A 15,155-nucleotide genomic window follows, 5' to 3' on the forward strand; every position below is an offset into this window, starting at 1 on the left:
ACAGCGAATGTGGACACCTTGTTGACACATCCATTCCACATGAGCTATTGCTGATTCCTTTGAATGTCATTTACATAATTATACCTCTTCCAGTTCTGTAGAGCACATGCCTCAAACACCGTGTTGCTTGCAGCATAACGGCACGAGGAGAAACTGCCATATTAACGCTTCTGGCATGAAAACACTAAATGTTGAAGCCGCCTCCTCCATCTGCATTGTATGAGGCATGATGGTCTCGCTGCATTACGGATATAACCCCCAACCCCCCATATATGTACACACTTAACACCGCCTCCTCTTAAAACATACACACGAAAAGAGAAAATCTCACTTCCAGAGAAAGATGACCTACATTTCGACAATGCTTTTCACTTACTGTACATATTTAACTTGATCTGCAATATGCAAAACCCATAGTGTATCACCTCATTATGAAACATAAATTATAATTTACTTGCACAAGGTTGCAATACGTGGCTCACCACCAATGAGTCTATAAGCTCCATGGTAACATTCAAAGTCAAACAACACACATCCTCCCCACAGAACAATGAGGCATGACAGTCTGAATTGCCCAAACGTGCTGTCAGAGGTCTCCTCTAAAGCTCTCAGCATTGAATTTCCCTCTAAATCTTGTCTTGCTCATCTAATAACTTTGTTTATGTCTGCTGCGGGACATGTCTGGAGAGACACCTTGAACACTGGGATACGGCACTCAGTCCAAACATAAAGGGAGAAATGAAATATTCACCCGCCTGATTGTCTCCAAACTCCAGCAGAGGAATCAATAAAACATAACATTGGCTTCTTTCTGAGTTTAAGGCTTCCGATGGGTTTTGAAACCCCCTTGTGACGTTCCGAGGCTTTACTCCCGCATATGAAAACACCAGAGTTTTATTTTGATGTTTGAATTAATCAGCTGAGAGCATCTTCAGAACAAAAAGATCTGATGTTGCCTTTGGGATCTTTGGCCACCTGAGATTTCACAGCCTGTATTTAAAAGCATGTTTTGTAGAATGCATTTCAACAGCCCATAATAAGACGATCTATACTCCCTTTCATATCTGTTCTACAAAACTCAGCCAATCTTTGTATCCTTACGTTGGCACACCACAGATTTTCGATGTCCTGATTTATCGCTTTGGTGAGTAAAACTGACTTCAGAGACGTGAGTTGAAAATGAGTGTTGACTCGATAACCCCACAGCATATAATGTTAAAAACACAACGTTCATGCCAAGGTTAAGCAGCCCTTGTGAAGTGTGTCACTTGTGACAACACAATGGGGCAATTATGCAGACCGGGTCAACATATGTACCAATGGAACACAATGGACACAAAAAAGGAGGGGACTTTGACCCCATTACCATGTTATCTCAGAGCTAAAATAAATCCTTTCAGATTAAGATGTATTTATTCTAGACTGAGGGTGTCACGATGTAGGCGGCCGGTATTGAAGAAAACTGATATTTAAAAAGAAGGAAAAATTGATATCATGTTAATATTACACATATGATAAGATCATGTACATAATAAATCACATCTTAAATCATTTCTGCTTTGTCTCCCATCCCCAACCAAGATGCAGACTCTCTTAAACTCACTGCATTGTTTTTGTAAAAACGGAGTACAAACATTGAACAAAACAGAATTACAAATAATTGAATAGATCTTTAGCACGATCTTAGCAATTTAAAGAGGCAGAACATTAATAAAAAAGCACCAACTGTATTTGAAGTATAACTATGGTTTGTCTTTCTGCAATTATAATGTCAATTGAAAACTAGATTGGATGGTTTACAAAGTGTTTTGGCAAGTATTTCTAATTTTATCACCAATGCTTGTGTTTTTAATTAAAGCACAACATTATATTCATCCCCAAGGCATTGTCAATACATAAATTACCAACGTTACAAAACCTTTTATTCCTTTCCAGACCTTTTCATCTTCCTGTTATTTTAGGAATTCTACTAATAGAGACCTTTTGAGTACAAAAAGCTCAAGCATAATTCAAATTCACAATATCAGTCACAAGTTAACTATGGAGCTCATAGTACCACATTAGCAGGAATGTATCTTTTAACCTCGACTCATCTGCTAGCTTAAGGCCTATCATATATCACACCTACTAACCAAAGATTTCACCACATTCATCTCAAATATACTGAACAGATGTCATCGATACTTATGTAAGAGTGAAATACAGATCTTATAAATAACTCCATAAATAACATTTCCACAAAGGGAGACAACAGAGTAGAAAAAGACCTGTCTACTATCTGTACCCTGAATTTGAAGGGACCCGGCCCCTGCATTTGAAACCACCAGAACAAACTTTCTTGTTTAAAAACTAAACAATACACCTAAATATTTCTGAAGGCATTTAAGCGAAGACATAGACAATGCAGTGAGAGAGCTTTGATTCATATTCGATCAGCGCTGCCTAGTTTAACAGCTTGATCTGAGTTCACTAGCAGAGATTAACACTGCATACGAGACTCCTCTGCTATGGATGTTGTTTTCTTATGGGGGCGGCGGAATCCATTAGAAGCAACAGGAGGAGGCAGATGAATGATTTATCAAAGACTATGAGTCTCACGCACTGCTGTCAGAATATAGTGACAGTTTGAGAAAATATTATTATATAAATCTATTTTTATAAAAGTTAATGAATCTTTAATGTAGCTTATTATATGAACACAGTGTTGTTGTCTTACGTCTCAAATGCTTTTAACCATTCCTCCTAAGCAGGGACTTGCAACTCATTTTGCTTATAACTATTGAGTGTTCGTCAGAAGGCCCACTTAAACTCAATGTAACTCACATTTTATAAGCTGAACAACAAAGAGTTTGAGGGGCAAACGGAAAGAGGAGAGTGTCTCAGAGACGTGGAATATTAAGTTCTTTAAGGGAAGTGATCTCCCACTAGAGAAACCGAGTTGAGTTGAGCTCCAACACAGTAGCCTATAATTTGCCTCTGATTTCTAATCTTTGTGAAAGAATGCGAGGCTAAGTGCCTTCTACAAATGTATAGACTATCATGGCATTTCTTCAGGCACATTATGGACCAGAGTGATTAGAGAACTTAAAATGCAAAGGCACCCCTTGAAACTGAATGCATTTACAATCCCATTAAATATGGAATTGTGTCTGTGGGCCAACCGTACATTTGAAATATCTTTCCCTGCTAAAGGTTTTTTTCCTCTCATACATTTTCCGTTTGCCGCTTGCTTCCTTCGCTCTGTTGGTGAATCTGTTGGAGGTTGTGTATAATTTGCCAGTAACTTTCATGGAAATAGACACTCGACACAATTACAGTATATAAGATAAATCAGGAAAATGCTATCATGCTTTTCCATCAGCATCATGCAGACATTTTTCTGATGATTGTGATAGTTGGTTGCTTTCACCCTGAATACAAGAAAAGGTATAGAGATTGCCACAAAGCAATAAAGTACAAATATTAATATAAAATGAAGCTTGAATGCAGAGCCTTGGATGCAGTATTAAATCTTCCTGGGAAAGTGACCTTGAGCTCATGTATTAGAATATAATATTTTTTCAGAATAATATTCAGCTCTCTGTGTTGCTTTCCTTTTTAACTATGCAGCATTGCTTATCTTAAAGTCAGACATCCGTGCAGCTTGAATCTCTGAGTGGTCATAATGAGCAGAAAATCAATCCCTGCAAAAATAATTCTATATATTTTATGTTTCCAATTGTCCCCAAATACAGTTTTATGTTACAAGTAAATAAAAGCGCTATAGCCAACTGTGGAATTTGCACACCACAATAAAAACAACCATCTGCTAAATAACCTTCTTAACCATAAACAACCATTTACTTATCATAAATGCACATAAAGTCCTCCGTGTCCCAGTTCAAACTAATGCTGTATTGTAGTATAATAATCCATCTATCACCGAAGCCATTTGACCCGGTTTAATGTAATCCAAAGAGAGTCGCCCACGCTGAGTCTATGATCACCTCTATTCTCATTAAAGGGAAAATCAGCCTACATAACGCGTGGATCTAAATTGAGCTGAAACAAGTGTTTAAACTATTTAATGATCTTCAATGCTTTCCACTTATTTCCTTCCTGCGATAAATGTTCATAATGTTATTTTTTGCCACTTTGGCATTAAATCTATGACAACAGTTGTACACATTTCTCTGGGCGCACAAGACTGAGTGGAATATTATCACAGCTATGCAGATATTTCTCCCTTATCCATTATGTTGATGAAGATGATATGTAATCAGCTTTCCGCTATGATATAAACTCCAAAGAGAGTTGTCTTTGGAAAATGTTTGTTCTTGCTATTTCAACTAAATGTAAAAACAACACTGACTAGACCTTACAAAGTTGATATGGCTAACATGTAGCCTAATTACACATCCAGCAGATATGCAGCCGCATTGACCTTGACTTGGAGCCATGTACTTGTGTCCACCTGATGAATGTAAGATCAATATTCACTCCCCTTTAGGCTCTGTTTTGATCTTCACCAACTCCTTAAAAAAACATCTGGCTCTTGAGCAGCCAAACACTCCGCTGTGTTGACCAGTTTCTAACTTTGTCTGTCTGCTGTTTGGTGCTTTTTGCTCAAAATAGCTGCCTGCTGCGAATGGAAATGACACTGGTGAGAGCAAAAAAACAAAACACTCCAGGAGATAATTATCTGCCTTGTCACTGCCAGCAACACCTTGCATTGCACATGAACATTTGATAGATTCTACTTTGAAAATACTGCTAAGTAGAGCCTTAATTGTAACCAGTTTTCTCACAAAATCACCCCAAGTGTGCTGTTAACAACACACATGTTTTCTCAATTTCACCCTCAGATTTAGCCTCTTAATGAGACCACAAGTTCAATATAAGAGATCTCATCAGGACACGTGGGAATTTGGACCTTTACAGAACTGTTAACAGTAAAACCCAGTAAGAATGACTATGTCTTACCTTTCACTGATTGATTGGGTATTACATGTGCTGCTTAAACCTATACTTAGTGTGTTTTCAGCTTGGGAAGAAGTGCATCAAAGAATGAAACAAAAAAAGGATCTCACGTTTCTTTTTTAGCATATTTTCACCTCTGAACTCGAGCTATACTGTACCCGATACAATATTTTGAAATCTGTAAATGGTAAGGGTTCATTTGTAAAGTTTTGTTTCACTAAGTTTGAATATAATTAAACTGCCTTATTTACAGCAATTGAAATATTACCCTATTCTCAAACATGATCAGAGTTTATTTGCAAATGTGATAAACGCTGCTGAAAGAAATAAAAACAAACTGTCACAGTTGTTCTCTCCATTAGCTGGAAGCTTATAATATAACATTGCCAACCTACCTGTGTTGTTTACTGCAGCCTTTTCCCTTTCCTTGTGTCTCTGTGGGCTTTTCACATCGTTTCAGATCATTATTGCTATATTGTTAGTATTTCAGATTATTGTAAGTGCTTAAACCACAGCATGCTGTGCACTGTAGCCTATGGCTGACTAACAAATTGTTATGAGCAAAATAAACACAAACTGCTTACAACTCTCCTCCACGCCCCATTAAGATATATGGTCGCCTAGATGGGGAAGTTAGAAGTAAATAGTCAGAGATAAATTGTAAGCAGAGGCCAATAACAAGAGACTATCCAGATGCTGTGTACAAGAACAATTATTCTCCGTGTTTATATCCTATGTGCTCTCCACAGCAGAAGAACAAAGAAACGCAAACTAAACAAACACTTATGTTGGAATAAAAAATGACTCTAGCAAATCTAATAAACTCTGCTAGAGTTTGTACAGCATATCTAAACAGGAGTGTTGCATATTGAGACACAAAAGAGAATTCCATGCGTGCATACGTTTACAATGAATTCCACTTCATTTCATTCTGGAAATACAGAAACACATGCACCTCAATGCAACGTTGCTGCATAGGTTATTATTGGCTATCTAATTAATGATGCCTATGAACATTCCTAAACACTCTTAAACTTGCATTAAAGAAAAAATATCGACATGTCTGCTTGCATTTTAATCCGCAAAACACACTAACTGACAATACTTTGCATTGAACTGAATTCCAGAAAAGTATGTGTTAAAGCAGTGGTTTGATTTAAATGCTATTAATGTTAATGGTGTTTACTGTGTCCCATGAAAAACAGTTGAATAAAGAGCTTACTACATGGCTAAAAGTATGTGAACAACCTAGCATTAGATCAATTAGTGAACGCAATTCGAACACAGCTGTTGAACTTTAATACAAAATAAATGTTCACTTATTTTTAGCCACAAGAGCATTAGTGAGGTCCGCTGCTGATTGGGCAATGAGACCTGCAGTGGTTTTGGACTGGGACTGCGATCAGGGCTCTATCACGTTCTTTAACACCACACTCTGAAGCACATCTCTTTGTTGACTTTCGCTTTGTGCACTGGGATATGGTCATGTTGAAACAGTAAATCCCTGCCAGGAAGTTGGAAGCACACTATTGTTTTAAATATCACTGTGTGCTTTAGCATTCAGATTTTCCTCAACTGGAACCAAAGGGCTAAGCTCCAAACAGCCTCAAACCAAAAATGAAGAATCAAAGCCTAATCATCACATGTCCACCTACTTTTGTTGATAATGTGTTTCTGTTCAATACTGTTCTGTTCATTGTAGACTACATGAACACATGCAAAGATCATGGTGTTCATAATGTCAATTTAAGGAGATTTAAACAGACATTTGGAGGTTCAGAGATGTTATAGTCAAAACCCAGGAGATAAACATATTGGCTTTGAACAATAGAATAAAATAAAAACGGAGCCCAAATATGTTTCCTATAATCCAGGAAAGAAACAGGATATAATTGGAAAAACAAACCTCTTGATCTCATGAGAAAAGGTTCTTATAGAGACTAATGATTTGTTGTTTCAGATGAGGCTACAAGCAGATGGTGTCTACTGACATTTTAATTTAGTAAAACCTCAAAAAATGCAACTATTGCCATATTAACTGTTCGATCTAGCACCACAGCTCCTCCAGAAGTGTTCTGGATGTTTTTACTCTTCGAGTTTATTTTGTTAATTTAGTTTTCTAATGCGCTAAGCTTCACCCTGAACAAAACGTCGCTCAGTTTACTAAAAAACAAAACAATTGAGCTGGCCTTGTACACGCATGCACGCACACATTTGCACACGCGCGCACCTACACACACATTGTCGCGCCGAGGCATGCTTAATAGACAATAAACTGAACATCAAAAGAAGAAGAAATAGGCTCTTGCTAAATAAAACCATCACCCGGTAATGGCTGTAAAAAAGCGGTAAACAGAGCATGGACTATCTTCAAGCAATGTCATATCTTTCTGCCCTTTTCTTCTATTTTGCAACTTCCTTCAGCAAATGCTCTCTCAAAAACAGGCTTAGAGCTTTTTTTCACAAGGGGGTATTTTTAATTCTTAAGCAAGGGATTGGTCACACTTCGTCTCATTAGCATGAGGAGCTGTATAAACCCCGCCACTGCAGAATTTTGAGCTGTGTTGAAGGGGAGGCAACAAGCGTATCTGCTGGCTGCGCACAAGGAGCGAGCAACTTTCACTTTCAGCACTCTTCAGTTCAGAAAAGCGGGAGCTGTATGGAGAGCTTACACAGGAGGTGAACTGGTCTCATCTTTTCAGCTAACAATGAAGCTGCTTACCAAGGGAAAGATTACTACGGAGATGATACGAGGAAAATGTATAATTTATTGGCACCGGTGGATTTTTTTATTTTTAATCCATCAATTTTTATTTGCCTCACTGGTTCAGTCCGAGGGAAATACTATTCGTTACCAGAGCTATGAAGAGGACGCACCAGGTACTGTCATCGGAAACCTTGCCAAGGATATGTCCTTGAGTCTGTCTCATTCCTCCAAGACCAATTTCAGGATGATGAAACAATTCAATGATTCATTCATCAGGGTAAGAGAAAGCGACGGGGAACTCACTGTCGGGGAACGAATTGACAGGGAAAGAATCTGCAGGCACACTCCACAGTGTCTCATCACTTTTGACGTTGTACATTTCTCCAAAGAGCGCTACAGATTGATTCACGTTGAGGTAGAAATAAAGGATATCAATGACAACTCTCCGGAGTTTCCAAACAAGGAATCTGTAGTGGAGATCTCGGAGAATGCAGCAGTGGGGTCCCGTATCCCTTTAGACCCAGCCGCAGACGCTGATGTTGGGTCAAACTACATCCAAAGCTATCAAATTTCTGTCAACAGTCATTTCACCATTGATGTGCTCCTGAGAGCGGATGGGGTTAAATATGCGGAATTGGTGCTAATGAAAGAGCTAGACAGGGAGACTCAGTCATCATACACTGTGGAGCTGGTCGCCACAGACGGTGGAAACCCTTACAGATCGGGGTCAACAAAGATAACTATCAAAGTCACTGACTTTAATGATAATAGTCCCGTTTTTGACCAGAATAGTTTTTCAGTCAGTTTGCCAGAGGACGCACCGGTTGGCGCTGTTATACTGGACTTGAACGCAGTTGATGCAGATGAGGGTTTAAACGGAGAGGTCGCCTACGGGTTCGGGAAACAGGTTTCTCATGAGATACGAGAACTTTTTCAAGTGGATAATAAATCAGGTCGGCTGACACTCCGGAGCCCTGTGGATTTTGAGGACAAAAGCACATATGAGCTAGACGTGCAGGCGACTGATCTGGGACCAAACCCAACCCCCTCCGTGTGTAAAATCATAATTCACGTCACAGACGTTAATGACAATGCCCCAGAAATCAGTATCACCCCAATGACCTCCATCTCGACTGGCATTGCATACATCAGTGAGTCTGCAGAGAAGGACAGTCTGGTGGCGCTGATCAGTACCCTGGATAGAGACTCGGGTGTTAACAGCCAGGTCCACTGCACGTTATACGGCCACGACCATTTCAAACTCCGACAGGCTTACGAGGACAGCTACATGATAGTTACAGCAGCAGCCCTAGACAGGGAGAGGATCAGTGAGTATAACTTGACGGTCATGGCTGAGGATTTTGGGTCACCCGCGCTGAGAAAGATCACTCAGTACACCATTAGGCTCACCGACGAGAATGACAACGCCCCTCACTTTACTAAAGCTGTCTATGAAGTTTCAGTGGTGGAAAACAACGCCCCGGGCGCTTATATCACCACAGTGCAAGCCAGCGACGCGGATCTGGACAATAATGGGAAAATTACTTACAGACTTGTGGACAGTGTTATCATGGGGTCCCCAGTGAATACCTTTGTGTCTCTTAATTCAGTGTCTGGCTCCATATATGCACTGAGGAGTTTTAATTATGAGGTGATGAAACTGCTAGACATACATATCAAAGCAAGTGATGGGGGGTCACCACAGCTGCAGAGCACAGCTGTCATCCGACTAAAAATAGTTGATCAGAATGACAACCAACCATCTATCATAGAGCCCCCCCTTTACAAAGGATCTGCTGAGATTTTCCTGCCCAAAGATGCACCTGCAGGATATGTTGTAACTCAGATAAAGGCCACGGATGCTGATGAGGGTATTAATGCACAGCTGTCCTATAAAATTACAGACGGGGGTCACCTGGGATTCTCTGTCAACAAAGACACAGGGAAAGTGCACGTGAGCAGACAGCTGACGTATGATCTCACAGACAATGTCAAAGTCACAGTGGCGGTCAGTGACAATGGATCCCCGACACTCTCCTCCACAGCCATTATACACTTCAGCTTTATAGAAGGAACCGTACCCAGTATGCCTTCCTTGGCTCAAAATGGCAACGTGGAGCTTTTTGAATGGGACATGTCCATAGCCATAATCATTGTCCTGGCAGGGAGCTGCTCTCTCCTCCTGCTGGCTATCATTCTCATCACAACCATTTGCAGCCGCCGGAAAAAGGAGACAAGGGATGATGATAAAGAAGACATACCAAATGTGGAGAACGTGGAAAGTGGTCATGTTGATTCATTGATTGCCAACCACAATGGAAAAGTGTTTGATGCCCATCCATTTCCAGAGAACCCTCCATTGGCCAGCAGTAACACAACAGAGACAGGCTGTGAGGATGGCAGGCCAGCAGCAGGCATCTTTGAGTCAAACAGCAGGGTGATGGAGGGTAAATTAAAGGTCAGTCATTATTTTTTTTGAGATATTTAAAGTTCCTCTCAAACTAACTTTGTCATCTTTTGAACCTTGACTCAAAAGGTGTGTCGATTTGCTTTTGTCTTCACAGGGTTATTCTACGCTACCGGGCTATGGGAAAGAGACAGTCAGACCGATAACTATATGGAAGGGTAATTCATTCACAACAATCTCAGCAAGAGATCCCCACATCAGTGGCAAGGACAGTGGAAAAGGTGACAGTGACTTCAATGACAGTGATTCTGACATAAGTGGAGATGTGCACAAAAAAGAGTCGCCGCCAACAAACAGTGAGTGGAACAAAGGCATAATAAAATATAATATTACAGTGCAGATTCAGATCAATTAGTGTAAAAAAAAAAACATGTAAAGGTGAAATCCATGCAGTGGTGTGCTTTTTTGCTTCTGATAGTGTGGTTCATATTTTAATCTAAGCCAGATGGTACCCTCTGAGGTACAGCAATGTATTTTCTAATACACTGGACATATTATGATTGATCTTACCTGGGCTCACTGGGGTCTTTCAACACCAAACGCCCTCCAGCAGGTGAACCAGAAAATGTATTCGTATAACACCTGACAGCCCTGCTGTTTTCCACAGGTCTCTGGGCATGTACAAGCGAGTGCAAAGTGTTGGGACACTCGGACCGGTGCTGGAGCCCTTCGGCTACAAGGCCCAACACGAGCATGGCATGCGGACCGCATCTGTCAACTTTCAGCAAGACTGCTTCACTTCCAAGGAACACCGGAAGGGAAAACTACTACCCAGCTCTCCTACCCAAAACCAACGCGCTGCAAAGTGTGTACGAAAAAGTCCAACACCAAGAATTTGACTATATTCTCGTTGGTCCACAGACACCAGCCAGAATACAAGAGACAGATGAGATGTCCATTCCAGAGTACACAAACTCTTAAAGATTAAAAAGTCATCAAAAGGGATCCCGTCTTTATACTGTACAGTACTTTTATCTTAATTGACTATGTTGAATTGTTGCAGTGTTTTGTAGTTTGTCATGTGTCTTTTGGCTCATACAAGACTGTTCATTGTATCATGTGTAATATGCAAGATTTTGTACATTAATAATATATTTTTCATAATGATGCAATGTAAAGAAGGATTTTATTATGAATTTTCAAGAGCATGTGTTACTATTTAAGGGGCATGACCAATGGACTTTTAGGCTGATGGGGCCTTTCTGTTGTGGAAAACAATCAATATGAAAAATTACCATGTTTGTGGTAGATTTTGTCACATTGTTGCACAAATAAAGAGTGAAAACCGAAGATGTTTTGCTGTTGAACAAGAGTTAAAAAAAATGTTTTAAATACTTTTATCTTACATGAAGAGTACAACCTATTAACTTGAGAAATAGTCAGAAAAGCACAGAAAATAACCCTAACTAGCCAACTGAATGCAGTTCATTTGCCTGAAAGGCTTATAAACCAATAAATAAAATGTGGTGCTCAAATGCCCACAGTTAAATTGACAGCAAGCATAATCCAATGTCATGTTCTTTTCATGGTACACAATATACTTTCTGGGCTTTCTCAATATGCATGCAAATACTGCATTTCTGATCAAATGCTCTTATAATTACATATTTCTTCGAGGTCAGAAATTCGCTCACCTTTTCTGATTGCCTCCAAGCTAACCAAAAAAAATGTTATCCAAAAATGTGGTTCAATCTGTTTCCAAGCAACAGCAGCACTGCACACTTGATTTTTTCTTTTACTATGTTTCTTCTTTTTAAGTAATGATAAGGACCGGATAACCTTGACCACAAAACTACCTTCCTCCCACTGTCAAATCACAAAATTAATAATGAAGCAAGGGTTGTGTCTGTGTGTTTGGCTTTGCAAGTCAGGGCTGTCTTCTACAATTGTGTAGGAATATAAAGACCTAAGAAGACACGCTTCTGCATATAAGTATTACCACAGGGAAAGCAATCTGTTCCATTTCTCAACAATTGCCAGAGAAAAAATGGCAGTAAATCAGCAGCATTCATATACATTTATATCATATTTGACATCAAACTATTAAGACATGGATAATTAAATGAAAGGAACAAAGTACAAATGACTTGAATATAGCTGTTAATGTTTTATTCCCAACAATGGCTGATAATTAGTTACAACCTTTCTTCCACCAATAACAATACTGACTGCAACATATGACACAAAGCAACCTGAGTTCAGACATCTTTAAAAGTCTAATTTAGGTTTGGTACCACAGGATGGCCACATTGCTTTAGGGGACTCACAGGTAACATTTAGATGAAGAATTTAGCTCAAAGAATTTATATCAACTGTGCGTCATTCACACTCAAATGTCAAAAAACCTCCTGGTGGATAACCTGATTCTCCGAAGAGAAGCCTCAGTATTAGTGGAGGAATTAAAGAGGACATCAGAAGAGGGACTATGGAAAAAATCCAATATACCACTCATGGATCTGGCTGTTTTGAGCACATGCCTCCGGTAAGAAGGGCTTAAAACCTTTTTGATGATAAATATAATTGGCATCTGTGACATGTAAATAAAACTCTGGACTGGGAAACGTTTTCGGGATTGTTATGTAATGTGATTGTCCAGTCTCTAACTTTGAATCTTCTGAACCAAAGGAGCAAAGTGCGCCAACCTCTGCCTCCGTCAGTCGCCTCCTGAGATTTGGGGCTGCTGCTCTTATTGTTGGTGCTGTGTTGATGCTGTGTGCATCCATGGCTGCTCTCTACCTGTGGAAAGTCAGTGATAAGAATGTAAGTCCTGACTGGGGATTATGTTGTATTACAGCGCTGCTTCAATAGCATATTTCTAGAGACTGCAAGAATGCTTTAGGATGTTTTTAGCTAGAAAAGAAGATCCTCTGATCATGAAAAAACATTTTTATAGGCATTATAGCAAAGATATGTATGTTAATACCAGAGAAAACGTATCAATATCAATTAAGACTGTTTCATTATTTTACAAATTAAATACAAACCACATAAATTGTTTCCATTTTTGTACTCCATTTTATATAAAAATCATGTATTGTTTAAATGTCGTATTGGGAGCACCTGTAGGGCAATCTTCCCATTAAGGTTTGAAACAGCATATCCTGTGGAGCTTTGCTCAATTTTCACCATGCTTAAAATAAACACAGGATTTCTGTAAGAGGAGCAACAAAATTACTGTGCGTGGGGATTTCATGAGCACTATTAAGCTGGTTTTTTCTGTATCTCATTTCAATTGTGTGCTACACTGTGATTTACATAACTTTAGAATCAGTCATTTTAACGTTTCTCCTTGAATCCTGCCAGGTTTATAATGTTCGTTACAGTATGAACATCAATGGGAAGGCGAGGCAAGGCTCCGTGGAAATTGATTCAGACAACAACCTGGAGAGATTTAAAACTGGAAGTGGAGCTGGGGAAGTTGTGGAAATTCATGACTTTGAAATAGTGAGTGAGTTTGTCCTTGTTCTCTCCTCCTGAGGTAGTTCAGCTGGGAGTTTATGTGTGCTTTGCAAAGTAGCAAAGCTGTGTGTAAACATGGCATCTCTGTGATTTTGTGCAGGGAATAACCGGAATCCGCTTCTTTGGAGGAGACAAGTGCTATATAAAATCTCAAATCAAAGCCAGCCTTCCACACATGGGAGCTCACAACAAAGAGTCGCTGATGTTTGACCTGGTATATGCACACCACTTAATACACAACATTAAGACAGCGTTAAAATAAAGCGTATCCTCTGCTCATACCTCTATCATATTCAAGGACAATGTTTTTTTCTTCTTGCCAGACAGATGAAGTCATCCCAGTGAGGTTTGATGAGGAGTATCTCATATGGGTTTCCACTGAGCAGCCGCTGAAGGACACCAGCTTCCTGAGCAATACAATTCTGAATCTTTGCGGGGAACTCCCCATTTACTGGCTCCAATCTACCTATCCTAAAGGTTGCTCACTTTTTCATATTATGTATTGATTTACTCTATTCCAAAGAGTCTATAAAACTCACCTGTCAACACAGGTTATGGTGTATTCCATTTAAATGTGTGTACATTCTTTCATACTGTAGTTTATTTAAAGCTTGGTTGTGATCGCCCTGCTTCTCTGCTGACACACTTGTAAATGTAGAGCCTTGAACTAAGAAGTCGGTGAAACACTGGAACATCTTGAACATACTCCACATTTAGAGTACACCAAAAAAGGCTCCGGTCCTGTATTAAAAAAGAATGATCTTAAAATATGCACGACTGCTTGAAATCACTGCTGCTAATTTAATTATTCAGGGCATCTGAGACAGCTCCGGCAATGTAGGATTGAGCTCTGAGGACATGCATGGCGTCTTGTGGATGTTGACCCAATACTCTTGCCTCTTGTGGCTGCTGTAACAGATGGGGAGAGGAGGAAGAGAGACACACAGCGATCCAAACGGCAGTTTAACATGGAGGAGTTGGAGGCAGATGCTGAGGAGAGGAACCCGGTGAGTCACACAGTAGACGACACCTCCAGAGTGGTGGAAGAAGAGGAGGGGGCGCAGTCTGCTGGGGGGTCAGCATACAATCCCGAAAACCCCTACCATGTGAGTACCAACTGCATCAACAACACTGTTTATAATAAACAAAGCTCCAGAGCTGGTGAATTTTTTATTAACTATCAAGAGACGCACAAGCCCTTAAGCAACCCTTAAAGTAACGTTGGAAAAGTTTCTCTGTTTTGTCAACACTTTTTTCAGATGACTTCATAATGCTTAAAATGCAAGTCTTGTTGAAAAAATTAATCTTCAAAGAAATAGACGTACTTGTGTGGAAATGTGCTAACCTCTGCCAGCTAATAAACTGCTACAGCTGTTGAGTAGGTGTCGTATTAGTAGCTATGATTGCAGGTCACTGGGGTAATAGTTGTAATTTTAAGTTGATGAACTTATGAACTGAAGTGATGATTCCCATTGGTTTTTAAAAATGCATGTTTCCTTAGAGAAATGTGGTCACATGTTTTAGAGGATGAAAGTTTCTGAACAAGATTTGAATTGCAAATGA

At 39.7% G+C, this 15,155-nt stretch overlaps 2 protein-coding genes across 2 annotated transcripts in view; both read left to right on the top strand.

Annotated features, from left to right (window-relative positions):
• Window positions 1-7,541: 7,541 nt before the first annotated feature.
• On the top strand, window positions 7,542-11,449 carry LOC104947498 (protocadherin 8). The gene is made up of 3 exons (XM_010773533.1): window positions 7,542-10,124; window positions 10,231-10,429; window positions 10,741-11,449. The coding sequence occupies exons 1-3, from the start codon at window positions 7,668-7,670 to the stop codon at window positions 11,052-11,054; spliced, it is 2,970 nt and encodes a 989-aa protein (XP_010771835.1). The 5' UTR covers window positions 7,542-7,667; the 3' UTR covers window positions 11,055-11,449.
• A 1,100-nt stretch (window positions 11,450-12,549) lies between these two features.
• The window catches only part of cnmd (chondromodulin), a 5,523-nt gene continuing 2,917 nt past the window's right edge, over window positions 12,550-15,155 (top strand). The window contains exons 1-6 of the mRNA XM_010773574.1: window positions 12,550-12,615; window positions 12,759-12,893; window positions 13,437-13,577; window positions 13,693-13,806; window positions 13,916-14,069; window positions 14,511-14,698. Of these exons, the coding sequence (XP_010771876.1) occupies window positions 12,559-12,615; window positions 12,759-12,893; window positions 13,437-13,577; window positions 13,693-13,806; window positions 13,916-14,069; window positions 14,511-14,698 (789 nt within the window). The 5' untranslated portion in view covers window positions 12,550-12,558. The remainder of the gene's footprint in view (window positions 12,616-12,758; window positions 12,894-13,436; window positions 13,578-13,692; window positions 13,807-13,915; window positions 14,070-14,510; window positions 14,699-15,155) is intronic.

The sequence above is a fragment of the Notothenia coriiceps genome, unplaced genomic scaffold, assembly GCF_000735185.1.
Source record: "Notothenia coriiceps isolate Sejong01 unplaced genomic scaffold, NC01 NC01_scaffold00012620, whole genome shotgun sequence".
In the NCBI taxonomy this organism is placed as follows: domain Eukaryota; kingdom Metazoa; phylum Chordata; class Actinopteri; order Perciformes; family Nototheniidae; genus Notothenia; species Notothenia coriiceps.